This window comes from Heloderma suspectum, chromosome 3, assembly GCF_057233095.1.
Source record: "Heloderma suspectum isolate Gila_16-S chromosome 3, 16-S_ref, whole genome shotgun sequence".
NCBI lineage: Eukaryota > Metazoa > Chordata > Lepidosauria > Squamata > Helodermatidae > Heloderma > Heloderma suspectum.
Genome location: NC_139460.1, coordinates 1,829,610 through 1,849,343, shown reverse-complemented (window position 1 = coordinate 1,849,343; position 19,734 = coordinate 1,829,610). Strand labels below are relative to the sequence as shown.

Genomic DNA, 19,734 nt, shown 5'->3' with positions numbered 1-19,734 from the left:
TTGATCATCCCAGAGTGCAGGACACGGAATCATGGGCTCAAGTTACAGGAAGCCAGATTCCGGCTGAACATCAGGAGAAACTTCCTGACTGTAAGAGCAATACGACAATGGAACCAATGACCTGGGGAGGTGGTGGGCTCTCCCGCACTGGAGGCATTCAAGATGAGGCTGGACAGCCATCTGTCAGGGATGCTCTGACTTGGATTCCTGCATTGAGCAGGGGGTTGGACTCGATGGCCTTGTAGGCCCTTTCCAACCCTACTATTCTGTGATTCTATGATTCTATGATTCTGTTCTCCATCTGACTTTAGCATCTAAGGAGGGCTTTACACATTCACTCTTACTGTCTTTTCTTCTTCCCTGCATGTTGCTTTCTACCAGAGAAGCTCATAAACTGCAGGGCATGATCGCTTCACAGTGGCCACTGCCACCTGTCACCCCTTGCCCCCAGCACCTGCTTTTCAGAGGAGGACGGCTTCTTATCACAGAGGTTCCATTCCTACCTGTTGTGGCTAACGGTATTCCAGGTGCAGCTCCACAACAGATGCATATAGTAATGACCTTATTTCAAGCCCTTTCCATGGCCATGTGTCCTTCATGCTGCTGGGCTACTTTAAAATGGATTTAAAATTGTCACATTTTTTCTTCTCAGGGATTCTTTCTCCAGTCCAGCCTGTAAGGTGGTCCCAACTGGATTCCAGATCATGTCCTCTTTGAGAAACAGTAGTGGCTTCAGTCACCCAACCTTCATGTTGATGGGATTTCCTGGACTAGAAATGTATCACCACTGGATCGCCATCCCATTCTTTACTATATATCTCATTGCACCGTTGGGTAACAGCACCATCCTCTTTGTCATCAAGGCCAACCCAAGCCTCCATGAGCCCATGTATGTCTTTCTTTCCATGCTGGCCATCACCGACTTGGGCCTGTCTGTCTCCACAATGCCAACAGTGCTGGGCCTCTTCTGGTTCAATAAGAGAGAAATTGACTTTAATGCCTGTGCCACACAGCTCTTCTTTATTCACACCTTCTCCTTCATGGAGTCCTCCGTGCTCCTGGCGATGGCCTTTGACCGCTACGTTGCCATCTGCAGCCCACTGAAATACACCAGCATCTTGACTAATTCCATGTTGGTCAAGATTGCTCTAGGTGTCATTGCAAGGGGTTCGGGCATCGTGTTCCCAACACCGTGGCTGGTCAGGAGGTACAAGTACTGCAGGAGCAACCTGCTATCCCACTCTTTTTGCTTGCATCAAGATGTGCTGAAGCTCTCTTGCTCCGATTCCAGAATAAGCAGCATCTATGGCTTGTGTGTCGTCCTTTCCACATTGGTTATTGACTCTCTGCTCATTCTCTTGTCATACATGAGGATCATCAAAACAATCACAGTCATTGCCTCCAGGGAAGAATGGCTCAAGGCTTTCAGCACTTGCATTTCCCATATCTGTGTCGTCTTAATCTTCTTCATTCCTGTGATCGGGGTGTCCATGATACACAGGTTTGGTAGGTGGATTTCTCCCATTGCCCATATTCTCATGGCTGATGTCTACCTCCTCATCCCACCTGGCCTCAATCCCATTGTGTACAGCGTGAAAACCCAACCAATTTGGGAGGGCATCCTCAAGACATTTGGTAAGAAAAGGACCACCCACTTATGGTAACTACAGACACCCCAAGCTTCCACCAGGGTCTCTTTGGCTGGGCTCCATTTAGCTTTTATTGTTCATTTAGTTGTTACTAAATTTCTGTCCCATTTTTTGGCTATTATCCCTAAAGCGGTGTACAACAAAAACGAAAACAAACATCAGTTCAAACAACAGTTTTAAAATGTAAACCTGAAATGTGATATTTTTTACCTTGCTGCCAGACATGGGAGAAGACAAAATATTTTTGGAGAAAAATAATCCTGATGATGAATGATACACTAAAAGTAAATGTGACTATTGATTCTAGATAGTACTTATTAACATATTTGAAGAGCTTTGTAATTAGGGAAAAAACTCTCGTTTCATATAGTAGTTTCTGCAGGATTAATTTATGCTACAGACTGGAGACAAAAAAAAGCCATAGTACTAATGGAATAGTTGATTAAATGTGGGTTTGGCCATCATGAGTAGATTTAAAAGTTATATCTAGGTGACTGATGTGTGACAAATCTGATTTGTTTGAAATAGGATGTTATAAACTCGAGGTTATAAGAATAAGAAACACAGAGCTATTCAGGTTAACTGTTGTTCTTTATTATTAATACGTCAGGATTATGATATTAGTAGGAAGGCAACCTTTATCCTGTCTGAAACCCTTGAGAGCCGCTGCCGGTCAGTGCTGACAATACCGGGCTGGATGGACCAAGGACCTGGCTCTGAATAAGGCAGCTCCCCATGTTCCTGTGTTCATCGCCTGCTACCAGAAGCCCGCCCTACGCCATCGCACGTTGTTCACTGCCGTGGGCTGCAGCATCTGCCTGCAAGCAGTGTCTCCGACCGCTGTGTCGAGGCGCGGGCTGGGGAGCCTTCCCCGCAGCGCTGCGGATGTTAGGAGAGCATGTCGGGAGAGACTGACGTGTGCGCAAAAACAGCGTGCAGCTCCGACTTCATGGCAGTAGGGCTGCTGACCCAGGTTTCAGTTCTCTGCTGCAGTTTCCAGAACTGCTTCCCCTCATGGGACACGACTCCTATTATATCTGCTTATAAATACACAGCAGCATCGGGGCATGTTCTCATCTGGTATTGAGGACCCCCACGATGGGTGACCTCAACATTTGTGCCTCCGTTGTCTGCAGTGCCTCAGGAGTTCTTGGCAGGGATGCGTGAGCATTTAGTTCGATCTATATTTCAAGGCAAACTGACCTGATCCACACCTCCTGTACTGATGTGTGGATTGGAGTGCAGTTATCTCTGGGTTTCACGCATCTCTAAATTTTGTAATGCAGTTCTCAGCTCAAGAAAAATAACAAAATGTGTACAAAAATGTGTATTTTAAGATAAAATTCTTTTAGAAATGCATATGCTAAAACAAGTATCTAAAATATATTTAGAAGTGCGTATTTTTTTTTAGAAAATATGTTCAAAATAATGTACTTAAAACAGTATTTAAATATGAATTTTTGTGCAGGTATTTTTAACAAAAAAAATGGCCAATTAATGCAGAAACAGGATGGACTGGACTCATGAAAGAACTTAAACCAAACTGGCATAGACAATAAATAGGCTGATCTGTCCATCCCTAGTACTTGACCACTTTGACAAACCATGAAGCTGTCCCCAAACATCCTCAGTCCAACACATGCAGCAGGGCATATATTTGACTTGGTATTCTTGGCTTGATGGGAGGACGGTGTTCTGGTTACAAGGGATTCTGACACTTGTGTTATGGTCAGATCACTTCTTGTAGAGGTTTGGACTGTTCACAACTACCTCCCTCTGCAGAAATGGCCCACTCCTGGAGTAGTGAGTCTGTGGGATTGCTACATCCTTGGGGAGTTTCCAGTTTGTACAGCTGGCTCAGCCGGTGCTCCTGACAATGCACCTTAGTTGCTATGTGGGATCCAGAAATGCCTTGGGCAATAAACATAACCACTCCTAAGCAACTTCTTCCGTGCAAATCTCACTCAGCTCCTTGCTTTATCATGGATTTGTGGGGCTATGAAACACACATGGGGTTTGCTTGAATGTAGTGGCAGATAATATGGTGTGAGTAGTACCTAGCAGGTAAGAGGATTGAAATCACTGATGAAAGCAAAGCAACAACACTTCTCCACAGTGTCATCCAGCAGAGCTCATTGAAGTGGTTTGGGGCCTTCTCCAACTTGGCTCACCAGGAGATGTAAAGCAACCCTTGGAGACTTATTCATGAAAAAACCATCTATATTTGCCTCCATCTGGATGCCACTGTTACAACAGTTCAGTCTATGGACACATCCAGACCACTGCATTCATGCGTAATGGCATGGAGCAGAAGAGGGTTCACTGAAGACACAGATGTGAGTCTGCTCCAGAAAAGCCCTCCATGGATCCCAAAGATGGTAACAACTATTGGCCAGTCACCAGTATCCCGCCTCCTTTTTAGGCAAGGTCCTCCAATAGTTGGTGGCCACACAACTCCAAGCACTCTTGGATGAGGCTGTCTGAATCCATTTAAGTCTCACTTCAGACCTAATTTTGGCACAGAAACTGCTTTGGTTGCCCTGACCTGCGCTGCAAGAAGGTCAGTGGAAGTGCTGCCCTGTTAATTATCCTGGGCCTCTTGGTGGACCTTCAGTGCCATCAACCATGGTATCATTCTGGATAAGCTCCCTGGGTTAGGGATAGAGGGCATGGTGTTTCAGTGGTTCCATTCCTACTTGGAGAACCAATTCCAGAAGGTGGTACTCGGCAACCATACCTCAGCCTTTTAGAACATCTCCTATGGGATCCCTTAGGGTTCTACCTGGTCCTCCATAATTTATTGATTTTGATATCTACCTGAAGCTGCCCAGTGAAGTCTCCTAGAATGTGGGGTGCCATCCATAGGATCAGGGTCCATAGGATCCACAGCTCAGTGTTAGGGCCCCTGCTTGGCATACAAAAGTCCCAGGTTCAACCCGTGGTGTCTCCCATTAAAAAGATCAAGTAGCAGAGGATGTCAAAGATCCCTGCCTAAGATCCAGGAGAACCTCTGGCAGCCAAAGGAGGCAATACTGGGCTAGATGGAGTACTTCCCCTTTACCAAATCTGATCCAGATTAAGCGAAACCAGTGTCTGGGATCAGTAACAGACTGGGTGAGATCCAAGATATTGAAGCTCAATCAAGACAAGATGGAGAAACTCTTGGTGAGTGGCTCACCTGCTCAGGGCAGTAGTGTTCAATCTGGTTTGGATAGGGGTGCACGCTTCCCCTAAAGCAGCGGTTCTCAACCTGTGGGTCGCGACCCCTTTGGGGGTCGAACGACCCTTTCACAGGGGTCGCCTTAGACCATCACTACGACAACTTGGAAGGGCTCAGCTGGGTGGGTTACGGCGAGCCCGGCGGCTCCGACGGGGCGCGCTGCGCATCTCGCCAGCACGACGCTTCCGATACGCTCAGCTCCGACGGTGAGTGGAGGAGGCGTCGGGCCGACGGCGAGCTGCCGCCCCCGAGGGGGCTTTTCTGCCCGCCCCCACTGGCTTCTCTCTCCCTCGCCACCCCGCTCCCGTCTCTTCGCTACACAAAGGCGTCGCTGTTGTGTCCCGCTGCTCCGGGGTGAGCTCGGAGGGGCGCCAGGCGCTGGACGGGACCGGCGGGGTTTCGTGGCAGGCTTCGTGGGCAGGCTCCGCAACAGGCCCAGGGCTTGCCTCCGACCATGTGAAGAGTTCCGGAGACGGGCCTACCCAGGAGGCGAGAGAGGATCGGGATGGGGATGGGGATGAGGATGAGGAGGTCGGTCTTGAGCCAACCCTTCGAGGTTAACCGTCAAAAGAAGCCCCAAATCTTTGGGTAAAATCCAACTAAAGCCCTACTTAAGGTAGACGCATTGAAGTGAATGGGACTGACGTTCATAGAATCATAGAATAGTAGGGTAGGAAGGGTCCTATAAGGCCATCGAGTCCAACCCCAAGGTAGTCATGACGGTTTTAAGTCCGGTTCATTTTAATGGATCTACTCTAAGAAGGGCTTTAGTTGGATTTTATCCAGAGTTGCCCAATTGCCCAGCTGTGGATTTTGAAGTTATTGCCTGGCTTCCAGCCCCTGTCTTGGCCTTTTACGTAAAGAGAGGAACGGTGTCTCTGAGCGTGTGCAGAGTTGCAGCTGTGAGAAGATGCAGAGTGGGCCTCTTGAGCATGTGCAAAGGTCTTGGGCATGTGCAAAATGGCCCTGTTGGAAGGGAACACTGGAGAGGCAGTCAAATGGGGTGAGTGGGCTATGGGTGTCATTAAGGCTGCAATCAAATGTGTGCTTATGTGGGAGTAAGCTTACTTGAGAGTAAGCCCCTATTGAACTGACAGCGGGGCTCACTTCCTGGGCAGGACCAAGGTATTTGGGTGCCTGAAGCAGAAAATCCAAACATAATTCTTCCTGCTACCAAATTCATGCTAACATGGGACCTGACCCACCAAGACATGCTCCTGCACAAGCCCCATTGAAAGTGCAAGTGCTTTCAGTGTGGGGCACACACAGGGGAACGCCCTGGTGGGTTGTGCGCCAGAGATCAGACCATCTGCCTCCAACTGCTGTGTGTGTTTTAGTTTATAAAGTTTTATAGTAACTTTCAGTTTTTTAAGGGAGCAATGACACAAAGCAAATGGCAAGATGTAGGGTGAGGGAGTAAGGGAGAAGGAAAAGGAAAAGACTGGGAGGAGAACATAAAAGATGCAGAGGGATAAAATCATACCATCAGAGTTGGAATGAACTCTGGTCCAGGGATGGGGAACTGTTCTGGCCCCAGGGGCCGGATTGCGTCCTGGGACAACCTCTGGGGGCAGGATGATGTTAGGGTGGGCTCACTCTCTCCTGAAGCCCCACCTACTTTCTCCAAAGCTCCCACTCCTGACACCTTTAAATGCTGAGATATTTTTTAAAAATATGATAAGCGATAAATCTATGAAATAAATAATAAAGAAACAATCAAAGTCTCTTTTTCCATGTGTTGAGAATATGATGAGGTGCTTAGCCTTCCCCAATCTGGTGCCTTCCCAATGTGTTGCACAGCATCTCCCATCATCCCCAGCCAGCTTGGCCAACTGAACAGGCTGGGGATGCTAGGAGTTGTTGTTCAGCACATCAGGAAGGCAGCAGGTTGGGGAAAGTGGCCTAGATAGAAGGTGAGTCTCTTTCACCACAGAGGATGTCTTTCATCCTGCCGAGATCCCTAATCAAGCGGGGAGATACCTAATCAAGGAGGAGGCTCTTGGACTTCCCAACCCAAGTGTCTTATTTTCTGACCATCTTGAATTCCACCAGCTGAGTTCATGTCTGATCTGATGGGTTATGTAAGTTGTAGATGCTGTCTGCTCCTCTCCAGTCCAATACTCCAGTCCCAATTTGGGGTTGTTATATTAAGACTGTTACCCATGCTACACCATGCTTCAAGACAAAATTTAAGTTATTTGTAATTAGAAATAAATATTTCACAATATATAATTACATATGGGTTTTGTGATTAATCACTATGCTTTAATTATGTTCAATTTGTAACAATGAAAATACATCCTGCATATCAGATATTTACATTACAATTCATAACAGTAGCAAAATTACAGTTATGAAGTAGCAATGAAAATAATTTTATGGTTGGGGGTCACCACAACATGAGGAACTGTATTAAAGGGTCGCAGCATTAGGAAGGTTGAGAACCACTGCCCTAAAGGGTCAAGTTCACGAATCTGGATATGCTCAGTGCTCCTAAACCCAGCTTTGTCACTGGAGGCTCAAGTTGTTTCCATGGCATGGAGCACCTTCCACCAGCTAAGGCTGGTGTGCCAGCCACAACCCCTCCTGGACAGGGAGCTATACCGGGAGTATCCATACTCTGGCAACTTCCACATTAGACTACTATGATGCACAGTACATGGAGATGCATCTGAAGACTGCCCAGAAACCACAGTTCAAAGTACAGCCATGGGGCTGCTAACGGGGACTCAGTGATGGGAAAATATCTCGCTTGAGCTTAAATAGTTCCACTGGCTCCCAGTCCATTTCTGAGCATGATTTGAAGTGCTGGTGTTTACCTTTACACAGCCAGGGCACCTGAGGGAACACTTGCTCCCACATCAGGTTCTCTTTGGGTTGGGATCACCTTTGGAGATCACCTTTTCTATGTGAGTGAGGCAGGTAACTACTATAGAGCGGTAATTCTCTGCTGCAGCACCCTGTCTGTGGAATGCTCATGGGGCACCTACATAAATGTCTGTTGTCAGAGACCTTTTTTTTATTTTCCCAGGCTTTTCCATTCCTGATGAAAGTTGTTATAATGTTGCTGTTTTTATCCTGCTGTTGTTGCTTAATTATTATTGGTTTTAGATTCTATTGTTGTGATCTTGTGAGCCACTCCAGAAACATTTTACACAAGGAGAGGATATACATTCATTGAATGAATGAATGAATGAATGAATGAATGAATGAATGAATAGTCCTTTGCAGATGTACACTGCTAACATCCAAAGAGCAGCACTGGACTGTCCTGGGATGACATGGAACATGCCTTGCCTATATACCATTTCATTCTCCACAGTGGGGCAAAATCAGAATGTGATGTCAGTTTTGTGCTGGAGACAGTAATTTAATTTATGTGTATACAGTTTTTTAAAAAACCACCCTCTCTTATATGGAACGTATGTGGAAGGTCATGTATCACCGTTATCTAAAAGATGGCGACCTCATAATTACTTGGCAGTAAGCCCCATTGAACTCAATGGGACTTATGTCTGAGTGTAGGATTGCTCTGTAAAATACCCAGCCGCTTGTCTGCACATGGAGGTCTTGCAGGAATCAGGCTTTGTGGACAATGAACTTTGCTCACAGCAGCTCACGGGGTGGCTTCCACTGACGCATGCGCTTCCCGGGAGGCACAGCTAGAGATGTACAAAGGCTCCTGCACTGTTGGCCTGGGGGACATGTGCCCATGTCCACAGAGGTGGCAGGAGTCTTATTCATCTTCTTCTGGTTGTTTCTAAGAAAGCTGGAGCAAGGCGCCAAAACACCACCTGGATCAACCTGCTTCGAGTCCTCTAGAGGCAATTTTGGTGAGTTGCATTTCTTTTATATGATCCCACTATGCATTCACTTTGACAAGTCTGGTTCTTTATTGTCTGCGCTGCAAATCCCAGACAGATGAGAGTGCAGTGAAAGTTGGAGGCCAGTCTGACCCAGTGGGCACTGTGTTTTGAATGTGGACATCATGAAGATCAGTGAGAGCAGCACTCACCTTTGTGAAGCTGGTGCTGCTGCTCAGCATCTCTTTGCTCCCCGTCTTCCTTGAAGCATGACTGTAACAGGCATTGCAGACAAGCATATCTTGCCAGGCTTCTGACTGCAGCTTCGTTGGCCCAAGTGCTGGAGCAATTAGCTGAAGGAAGAGCCCCCACCCTCACCCCCACCCGGAAAAGATGCTGCTGCCACCACTACATATGACAGTAAGCCCTGGCCAGGAAAAGTATTTCAGAATTTCTCTTCCACCCACTGGAAATGCTGCCCCATTTGTGCAGCCTGTGAAAAGGTGGGGAGGGGTTTTTGTCTCGGTGTAATTCGGGGGCAGGGGCGGGGCTGCACTAGCTCTGGGGCTAGCGTAAAGGGGCACTGTTGGTGGGGATGTGGGTCAGCTGTGGAGGACGGAAGGCTTTGGCACAGGTTTGCCTCCCCATGCTGTTCCCGTCCCAGACATGACTCTGCCACAATGTAGTGGTTCTCTCAGTGTGCCTTCTCCAGGGGAGCAACTGCACTGGTGGAGCGCTCTGCTGGTGCAGGTCTTGGCGGCAGCAGGGCACCTCAGGGTAAGCCGGCATAGGGGGGCTTCTGTTGTATCCCGAAGCCCCTCAACTGGCATAGCTGAGGTTAGCATTGCTCTGCTAATAACCAGCATTTCATGCTTTCTTTTTACAATCCTTGTTAAGTCGTTTAAGAAAAGAACCTGTGATATATAGTCTTGAAATTTTCTTGGGGGAATCTCCATGGTGACGGGTTTAGTTCGCTCTCCACTTTGTTGCAGTTTTTCCTGGAGTCGAATCTGCTGTCTGTGGACACACATGGGGCAAAACCCAGATTATCCCAAAGCCAGCCTGGGGATCTTGACAGGTCGCATGCAGCTCACTGCAAATCGCCTGGATGGCTACTGGGGGGAGTCTCGTCCATGTCATCATTTGGAGAGCCCGTTCGCCGCTCCCTTCTCGCCTTGCTCTGCCCCTTCTGCTTCCTCTGGCCAATGTGTGTGTTAGCGCCTCCACCCTCCCCAACCTGTGTCCAACCCTCCCCCACCCCATTTTTTGAAATGTATTTTCCCTCTAAAACCACAATAGTGCAATAGCAGCAGGACTAAATGCACAGCAGCAACCCCTCACATTACCACATTAGTGGGGACAGTCACTCAGTCACTTTACGTAGCCTGCTTTCAATCTTTACCATTTCCCCCCTTCTGTGCATGTTTACTCAGAAGTAAGAAATCTCGCTCCCCTGCAGTGAAAGGGCTAAAGGCTAACTGTAGTAACTCACCCTAAAGCGCTCTTTCACTTCTCTGATGCTCTCTTAGATCGCTGTTGTGGGGTTGTGCTTCTTCGATGTTCTGTAGTTTCCCTGTTATGTAAAATCACTTATCCGCTTTATTGCTTTATTGCAGTAATGATCTTGCCTTCTCATTGCAAGCAGGGGGAAGGAGAAAGGGAGAACGGAGTGGGGTGGAAGCAGTAGGCAAAGGTGCACACATGGGGAAAATGGGGGGGGGGCAGTAACTCCGCAGTAGATTGCTGGGATGCGGCAAAATTGGGATGGGGAGCTAGAAATGGGGAACACTGCAATCCTATGCCTCTCTACTCAGAAGTAAGCCCCATTGGGTTCAATGGAGCTTCCTCCCCTGTAAGGGAGTTTAGAATTGCAACCAGCATCTCCCAGAGGAGTTCTGAGAAACAAAGCAAGGAACAAATGCTGCTGCCGCCTGCCGCTGCTTCTGATGACAATGATAAGGAGGGTCCCTCCCCAAATGGGCAAATCTGAATTTGAAGACTGAATCAGAAGCAGATTGCTGGGGTGCAGCCAAATCGGGGTGGGGGAGCTCTGGAGGACTGGCTGGGTTCACAAAGAAGTCTTCAGATTCAAATTTCAGCTTGCCCACTTAGAATTTATTTATTAATTAAATGTATTAAATGTATTAATCGCCCATCTGGCTGGTCACCCAGCCACTCTGGGCAATGTACAATAATAGAAACAGTTTAAAACAGAAGTGTACATTAAAAACATCATCTTTCTAAAAATACCCTAGCCCACCCCAAATGCCTGCCTGAACAACCACATTTTTAATGCATGGCGGAAGCTCATTAAAGAGGGGGCATGGCGGAGTTCCCTAGGGAGGGAGTTCCACAGAGTGGGGGCCACCACAGAGAAGGCCCTCTCCCTCGTCCTCACCATTCTAGGTGTCCTGGCTGATGGGGCAGGGAGAAGGCCATCCGAGGCTGATCTTGTTGAGCGTCCTGTCTGGTGCTAGAGGTGCTCCTTAACTATATAGGGTTTTAAAGGTCAAAACCAACACCTTGAATTTGGCCCGGAAAACAACTGGTAACCAGTGCAGCTCCTTCAGCACTGGAGTGATGTGATTTTGCCAGCAGCTGCCTTTAATCAGGCGAGCCGCTGCGTTCTGTACCAGCTGCAGCTTCCGAACTGTCTTGTACCCTGTCTTTACTCTTGCAGGTATATGAATGTCATAGTATTACATAATTTCATAAACATTTCCTTCATTGAGGTTCTTTTTCTCCCTGTCCTAAATATATAGGATAATTACCTAATAGATATTTTAATTCTAAACTCTTCTCCCATTACATGCTATGCTTATCACTTGCTACTTGAACAGGTACTCAGACATACTGATTTTTAGACATGATGTGGTCCTTTAGGAAAGATGGAGCAAGGAATGTGGGGTGGATATTCCATCAGATTCATAATATAAATATGCAGAAGTACATTTCTGTGTTCCACATTTAGACGGTGTCTGCTCCTAGACACTAGGAGAAGAAGCTCGGTTTCAGCAGCTCTGCTAGTGGGTAAGGTTGGGCTGCCTGATTAGCCAGATGGTTTCTTTTCCTTTTAATAGGGAGGAACAAAGACAACGATCTTGGAACAAGACTATGTCCGCCAACCACTCAGTCTCCAGCCTTCCGATTTTCCTCCTCACAGGCTTTCCTGGGCTAGAAAAACACCACATCTGGCTTTCCATCCCCATCTGCTCCATGTACCTCGTGGCCATTGCGGGGAACTGCACCATCCTCTTCATTGTCCGGACGGACCAAGCCCTCCATGAGCCCATGTACTGCTTCCTCTCCATGCTGGCGCTCTCGGACTTGGGCTTGTCCTCCGTCACTTTGCCCACCATGCTGAGTGTCCTTTGGTTCAACCAGCGTGTGATCGATTTTAATGCCTGCCTGGCCCAGATGTACTTCATCCACACCTTGTCTATTGTTGAGTCAGGCATTCTGCTGGCCATGGCTTTCGATCGCTTGGTGGCCATCTGGAACCCTCTGAGATACACGACCATCTTGACCCACAAAATCATCATCAAGATTGGGGTGGGGGTTGCCATCCGGGCTGCCTTCCTTGTCCTCCCAGGTTCCATGCTGCTAAAGAGGCTGCAGTATGGAAAGGTGCATGTGCTCTCATATTCATTCTGCTTGCACCAGGACGTTTTGAAAGTGGTGCGTTCAGACAGAAGGATCAGCAGCATTTACGGCTTGTTGGTGATGCTCTCGTCCGCAGCTGTAGATTCACTCTTGCTCATCTTGTCATACTTCATGATCCTCAGAACTGTGCTGGGGGTGGCCTCCAAGCAGGAGCGCTTCAAGTCGCTGAGCACGTGCATCTCCCACGTCTGCGCTGTCCTCACTTTCTATGTCCCCATGCTTGGCCTGACCATGATCCACCGATACGGGAAGCATGTTCCCCCCATGGTTTACACCCTCATTGCCAACGTCTATCTCTTGGTGCCTCCTCTGATGAACCCCATTGTGTACAGCGTGAAAACCAAGCAGATCCGCACCCGGATAACCATGAAGTTCCAGAACTGGGAAAAGATGCTGAGAGCCTCAAGGTGAAGGAGTCCCAGCGGCTAAACTTACAGGGCCTTACCTCCTCACTGTACACATAATGCCCCCACCACCACTCAAGTGCTCATGAGTGAGATCAAAGCAAGCAGGGTGAGCTAGACCTCTCCTTGCCTTGATCCTGCGCATGTTGTGCAGACTCACCCAAAAACCAAAAACCTCCCATTTCCGCAGCTCCGGGGCCCAGAAACGGACCTTGATGCATGGGAAGGAGACAACTGGTGGGGGTACTGCCCACTAGAAAGCACATGCGTACCACCAATTTCCTATTTGGATTTCCAGTCCTATCCCTGGTGGCAAAGTACTGTTATTTAGCTCATTTGCCAACTCCAGCAGCCCAGCCAGGCAGGTTATTTTTCAGAGACGACAGTGATTCAGTTTAGGAAAACAACAGATGCTTTATTTGTTCTCCTGGAACACAAGCCACATCCTTGTATCTGCATCATTGGGTTGTTGAGCTGCATGGGCACACAGTCTTGATGATGTTTCTTCCCGCTTTTCTAGCTCACGAATCTGGTTCAGTTCACTGGCTGGTGCAATGGCTTCAGCAAGTGTTTGCCAAATATTGCTGAGGTTTTGCATTTCAAAGTTGAATCCAGACTTCTCCTTGACCTGCATTAGTAATGAAATGATCTTGTGCTAAATTGTCCTATACTTTAACATCCCAACTGGGGTATGCCTTTACCACTGATTTCCTGAGATGGTTTTCATAATCTCTGGTTTCCATAGTCTCCCCTGGCTGCCATTTTCTGTCTGCAAGTTCTGCCCTGCCCTAGTCCTCATGAGATGGAGGTTCAAATTTATGTTCTAAGGCAGCTTTCAAGGATTTATAACCCCCGTCCCCCAGACTTGGTGAGGCAGGCTAGTAAACACTGTCCTGTTTCAATGCCAGCAAGGGCCATGGGCAAGGCACAGATAGTCCCAGTAGTTGAAGAATGAGAGCAACCAGTCCAGGCTCATGCACAGGAATTCCAAGGAGGTTCTGCAGGAACAGGCAGAGGCGAGGTCAAAGCAGTCCAGAGGTCAATCCACAAGAGTCCGTTTTATTGAGCATCAGTGGCGGTCAATGGGTGTCTGAGAGGGCGGCCCAAGTGGATAGCCGAGGGTCTAGGAATCTGCCAGGTCTGGTATTTTGAAGTGAAATACAGAGGTGAAGTTGCTGTTCTTCGCAGCAGAGAGCTGGCTTCAGCTGTGGCGATTTATAGCTGGTCATTAATTGGCACAGCTGGCTAATTAGGTCATTGTGTTGCTTTTGGGCGAGTCCCCACACTGTGACTTCCTTTTGTGCTTTAGCTGCTCGCGTCTGAGTCTACACCATTCAGAGGGATGGATCATCTCAGGCTCTGCTTCCAGCATTTGGGGGAATTTAGAAACTGTTCAAGAGGGGCCAGGTTGCTCCAGTAATGGTTCCAGGGGAGGCTGTCTGCAAAGGCCTCCTGTTCCTCGCCTAGCTCTGGCTGGGGCTCATGGTGCTGGCTCTCCCCCTCCTCTTCTTCCTCAGATGACTCCTCCTCCAGGTCAGGCCTGACAAACACTTGCTGCACTCTTCCTTTTGGAAGCAACACCAGGACATCCACCCTCTTCTCATCAGGCCACCTGTTCACCCTGGCAGCACATCCAAAATGCCCAGTCCTGGAGCTCCGTTCTTCCTCAGCCCCGGAGAACGGTCCGGGCATAAAAGCAGGGTGCTTCGTCATGCCGCCTTTTGTTCTTGAGGTTACTTGCTGTGTGTCACTCTCTTCACTGCTGCTCTCATCAGCCATATTCTCCACTGCCTGCTGAGCTCTGATCCCACACTCTGCCACCAGTGTCATGTAGATTTTTGGCCAATCCCAGCAGCTCAGCCAGGCAGGTTATTTTTCAGAGAAGAGAGCGATCTGGTTTAGGAACACACCAAATGTTTTATTTAGGGATGGACGGACACCCCTCCGTCTGCTCCCTTTGGGCAGTTGACGAGCCACCCTTGCGGCCTGCCCATGGCAGCCATGCTGCGGGAGCTGCAGGATGGCTCAGTGATTACCCGAGAAGCACTGTGGGGCTGTCTATCCCCTTACTGGGCCCTTCATGCTGTAATCTTGAGTCATTACCTCTTTAAGGCAGCCATAGGCTCAACTTCACATATGCGGAAGAAACCAAGCCGTGATTGTGTGCACAATCACAGCTCAATAAGGGGCCGTCCGGCCCCACAGTGCTTCCCTCCAGTTGCTGAGTGGGGAAGCGAATTCCCCACAGCCCGGCGAGCAGGGTCCGGAGGGGGGCGGGGGTGGGGGGCATCTGTCAGATGCTACCCCCTCCTTGGACTCCCACGCCATCCCTAGTTTCATTTGTTCTTCTCCTGGAACACAAACTAGGCCTCTGTTCTTGAAACTCCACCCTACAGACACACACAGGCCTTCCTACTTCCAGAACCCTCTCCCTCACTCTCCGTTTCTGGCCTTCTGAGCCAGCCTCTCCACAGGCAGCTCTCCCACGAGAGGCTGACTTAAAGATACACAAAGCATACACTGACTTTGTGCTACGATACATTCCTCTGAGCCAGAGTGGGCCCATTGCCCGCTCCCTTCCCAAGCCCCAAGGTCCGTTGCTGGTCCTGGGAAAAGGGAGGTGGTGGTGGAGGATGTTTTGTGAGAGGTTTCCACATGTTTGGGAGGGGGTGAGGCATCGGGATGTCAGAAGTTGCCCTTACATCAGGTGAGACAGTTTGTCCATCTAGTCCAGCGCTGCCTAGTCAGACGGGCAACAGCTCTCCAGGGTCTTGAGGCAGAGAGAGAGCCCTTTCCCCACCACTTGCAATGTGATCCTCCTAACTGGGGATGGAACTTGGGGCGGCCATTCTGCCTGCAAAGCAGCTCCCAAAGACAAAGCTCTTGTCTTTGCCCATAGCCCTGCCTGGGCTGACTGTGAGCCGCTGATACAGGAGAAATGCTCCACATCTTCATGATGAACATCTCCTCTCGAGCCTCCTCCCCATCATGTATAGCAGGAGCGGCCTGATTTTTCTCACTTCATACAAGGAATCGGGGAATGTGTGTATCAGATGCACTCAAACCTGAAGAACATCGAGGAAGACGTGAACACCAGACCAAAGCAGCTAGCGTGCGGCACGCCTGCCTCTGAGCAACCAGTCAAGGTGGCTTCCTGTTTGGTGCTCCAGCGTTTGTAGCTATGCAGTGAACGTGGCAAGTATGAGTGGATTAAATGTCACTGAATTCGACCTAAATGAAAGTGCTGGAATCTGCATCTGTGTTTTCAATCTGCCTTTGCCCGTCCTCCCAGCTTTGTGAGAGCGGAACCCCGGGGCCTTTGCCTGCAAAGTATGTGCTGGTCCCCAGCATCTGGCAGCAAGAGAGATGCTGTTGCTGCAGCCACCTTTGCACATGGAGATGCCATTTCTCAACCATGACGAGGAGCCATTGGCAGATCCCCTCTTCCACTAGTTTGTCTAACTCTTCCTAAGAATTGTCCAAGCCAATGGCCATCGCATGTGAATTTCACAGGCTTCCTTTGACAGCTTACAGCACTTAAAATTTTATAAAACACACTGCATGAGGCAGCAACATCTTGGCAGTATGAAACTGTAATGGCCCCAGGCCTGTAACCAAGTCACCTGTAGTTTTAGAGGGGCCTAGCGATCCATGATGCTTGGCTTAGGTTCATTATTGGTGCAGTTTCCTTGCTAGTGGGCCTCTGAGCATGCGAGATGAGTCAAAGGTCGACAGCGCGGCCTCAGCACATTCCATGCTAAAGAAGGCTAGCATCTTATCAGGGCCTAGGATGTGCCTGAGAAGTGAGGCTATGTTTATGCCGAGTTACAGGTAGCTGTGCTGGGAAAGTTGACTGTTTTCCCGCTCCACAAGTACTTTTAGCCTAGGTTGGGAAAGTTGCAAATGAGGGCTAATTAATGCTTGCTTCTGTCATGCTGCCTCACTGCTGACATGTAAGGAATAAGACCCATCGTACTCCTTGGCTCAGTATTCAGAGAAGCTGTTTGATCCAACCATTGGGTACGCCTGTGCTCTGCAAGTACTCAAAGTCTCCTTGTAAGCAAACCTGGATCTGGCTTATCTCGGCACCTCCAAACCTTACCAGCCCACAGCTGGGGCATACAGAAACCCAAAACTAGAGTTGCATCAGTGTGCTGCGAGTGGGGCTACTTTGGAGAGTAATTAATCTGATCCAGAATGGGTCAGCAAGACTCGTGCCCAGAGCTGGTTGCACGTGGTTCCTCTTACGCCAGCTTTACTAGCTGCTGGTTTGTTTTCTAGGTTCAGTTCAGAGGGCTGGATGTCACCCTTCGGGCCTTAAATTCCTGGGGAAATCTGCCTGTACCTTCCACCACCATGTGAAGTAGAGTTGATGAGAAAACGAGAGTGGACGGTTTCTGTTGCTGCGCTCAGGCTCTCCCAGCCATCTTCCATGATGACCACCTGGGTAGAACTGAAAATGGCCGTGTTCCTGTGGCCTTCGGGCTGCTGGATGTTAGATTAGCTTTCCCTTCCAGCTGCAATGCTTATTGCTCTTTAATGAGCTTCTGCCGTGCATTAAAAACGTGGTTGTTCAGGCAGGCATTTGGGGTGGCTTAGGGTATTTTAGAAAATGTTTTCATTGTAGAATTTTCTTGTTTTAAACTGCTTTATTATATGCTGTACATCGCCCAGAGTGGCTGGGTGACCAGCCAGATGGGCGATTAATAATTTAATAAATAAAATAAATAAATTCCCATCAGCCCTAGCCGGCATAGGCAATGGTGAGGCACTTGGGAGTTGTAGGCCAAAACATCTGGAAGGCCACAAGTTGCCCACCCCGATGTATATTGTGAAAGCCAAACTAATTTTAAAAGGTTAGTTAAAGGCTCCAAAGTGCAAAGGCTCAGCTGGACCCTCCTGACAGCAGCCTCTAGGCCAAAAGAACTAGGCTGCATAGCTCTTAAGCTGTCCCATAACACAGCAGTCGGAAGGCACACAGATGCAGGGAGAGGACTTGCTCATGCTGAACTAGAGGAAAAACAGCAGAAGGTAGCGAGGCATCCTGAAGACCAAGGGCTTCTTCACACGGAGCTTTTATCCTGCTATTGAGACTGGTTACTCGTGGAGGTTTGTGGGCCCTTTAGATGACATCATCAGCCTCCAGGGTGCCTCCCACACTAAATGACCTTTATTCCATTTTTTAAAAGATCAGAGTTAATGAGCTATCAAACTACTGTGCCCGAGTTCTGCTTGAGTTCCCTCCATGAAAAGGGGAAAACCCTCAATAAGAGGAGCCAGAACGCAGCACCATCTATGGCTGTATAATGAAACATATGGAAGGCTCAGATAAGGGGGGAAAGGGGGGAAGGAAGTGCATGTTAAGGGGGTCCGTTGTGATCCTGCATTTAAAATGGAAGCAGAAAGCCCCGTTTTAAATGCAGGATTTTAGGCTGGTGTAGAGATGCTCGAAGGCTGCAATCCTATACACACTTACCTGGGAGTAAGTCCCACTGAGGTTAATGGGGCTTACTTCGGAGTACACATGCATAGGATAGCACTGCAAGATGGTGATATCATGTCACAAGTTTTGATGGGCCAGAGAGCCCACTTTTTCAGATGGGATTCTACAGCTTATCCCAACAGGCGCTCTCGCTCCAGCTGAGCCTTCTCCATTGCTGTCCTTCTCTCCCATCTCCCTAACTGCCAGGGGATTCTCCTACTTGGCACGCAGCTCATAACCAAATTTCTTAAGGCGTGGTGGTGGAATGAGAAGCAGGTTGGAGTATTACCTGGATTTTCATAGAACTGGCTTTGGTCCATCACCATCAGCGACAAATGAAGCAAGAAAAACCGAGTGTACCATACCTTTAAAATCCAGTTTTCACAGGTCATGCAGCACTTGAAAGGAACATATTTCCAGGTTTGGTGGGAAGAGTAGAACTGAACATCATCAAACAGGTAGGAGCTGCTCAACCAATGAGAGAGGCTTGTTTCTTGCCCCTGTCCAGGCTCCCTGCTACTACATTATTAAGAATGAAGAATAACTAATTTACAAATTATTCCAGCAAACTGTTGCAGAGCTATTCCTCTCCCCTCCCGTTTCCCCAGTGTGTGCACTTTTGCCGGAAGAAATCCCCGATTCTCGAGTGCAGCATCTGAAGGCTCCCCCTGAGAGTACCCCCCCAATTTTGCTCCATTCCAGCAAACTGTGGCAGAGTTATAGCTTCCACCACTCCCTTTCTCCTTGTCTGAGCACTTTCTCCCTGCTTGCAGTGAAAGGCTTCTCTGGCCATGTGATCCCAATACCTTGACAGATCATTACTGTGATAAAACCCTAATGCACATTTGTTTAATGCCAAAGGAAAGCGTATATGCTCACTGTCCCCTCACTTTTCCAAGAAGTCAAAATCCCAGATTATCCAGTGTAGCATCTGACAGCTCCCCCTGAGAGCCCCCACCCCCCGAATTTCCACCGCATTCCAGCAAACCGGCACAGAGTTGTAGTTTCCAAACTGTTTTAACTACAAGCATCAGGGTGTGAACACAGAGAGAAGTAGGGACGTGAAGCAATGTGCAAGGATCAGACAAGCCTCAAAGTAAAGCAAACATCAAAGAAGTGAAGTAATGCAAACATCAGAGAAGCAGGTAAGTAATGCAAGGACCAGACAAGCACCCAGAGAAGTGAAGTAATGCAACATCAGAGAGCCAAATTAACACAGCATCGGCTCTCAATGAGAAAAGGGAGGCTAATTATTCCCACTGGTGAAAAGGATGTACAGCGTGATACTGAAGCGCAATAGAGCTTTGATGAGTTGGAAAGGCAGGCTAGTTACTGTAGTTACTCTAATTACTCTCCCTGGGGTTGGTAGTGCCAATGGGGAAAATGAGTGAATGGAAGGGGTGCCCCCACCCCTTGACCATGTCTCTGCCAGGTCACAGCCACGTCACAAAGGCACACCCAGGAGTTAAATGCGGAGGAATGCAGCACACTGCAACAGAACCACGTGGGAGTT

The 19,734-nt window shown here is 48.5% G+C and overlaps 2 protein-coding genes across 2 annotated transcripts; both read left to right on the top strand.

Moving 5' to 3' along the window:
- Positions 1 to 204: 204 nt before the first annotated feature.
- LOC146349203 (olfactory receptor 51L1-like) lies at positions 205 to 4,648 on the top strand. Its single transcript, XM_084842234.1, has one exon. The coding sequence runs from the start codon at positions 705 to 707 to the stop codon at positions 1,662 to 1,664; it is 960 nt and encodes a 319-aa protein (XP_084698360.1). The 5' UTR covers positions 205 to 704; the 3' UTR covers positions 1,665 to 4,648.
- Positions 4,649 to 11,786: 7,138 nt separating this feature from the next.
- LOC146349202 (olfactory receptor 51G2-like) lies at positions 11,787 to 15,918 on the top strand. The gene is made up of 6 exons (XM_084842126.1): positions 11,787 to 12,742; positions 12,894 to 12,982; positions 14,257 to 14,471; positions 14,705 to 14,824; positions 15,199 to 15,331; positions 15,770 to 15,918. The coding sequence occupies exons 1-6, from the start codon at positions 11,787 to 11,789 to the stop codon at positions 15,916 to 15,918; spliced, it is 1,662 nt and encodes a 553-aa protein (XP_084698252.1).
- Positions 15,919 to 19,734: the final 3,816 nt, after the last annotated feature.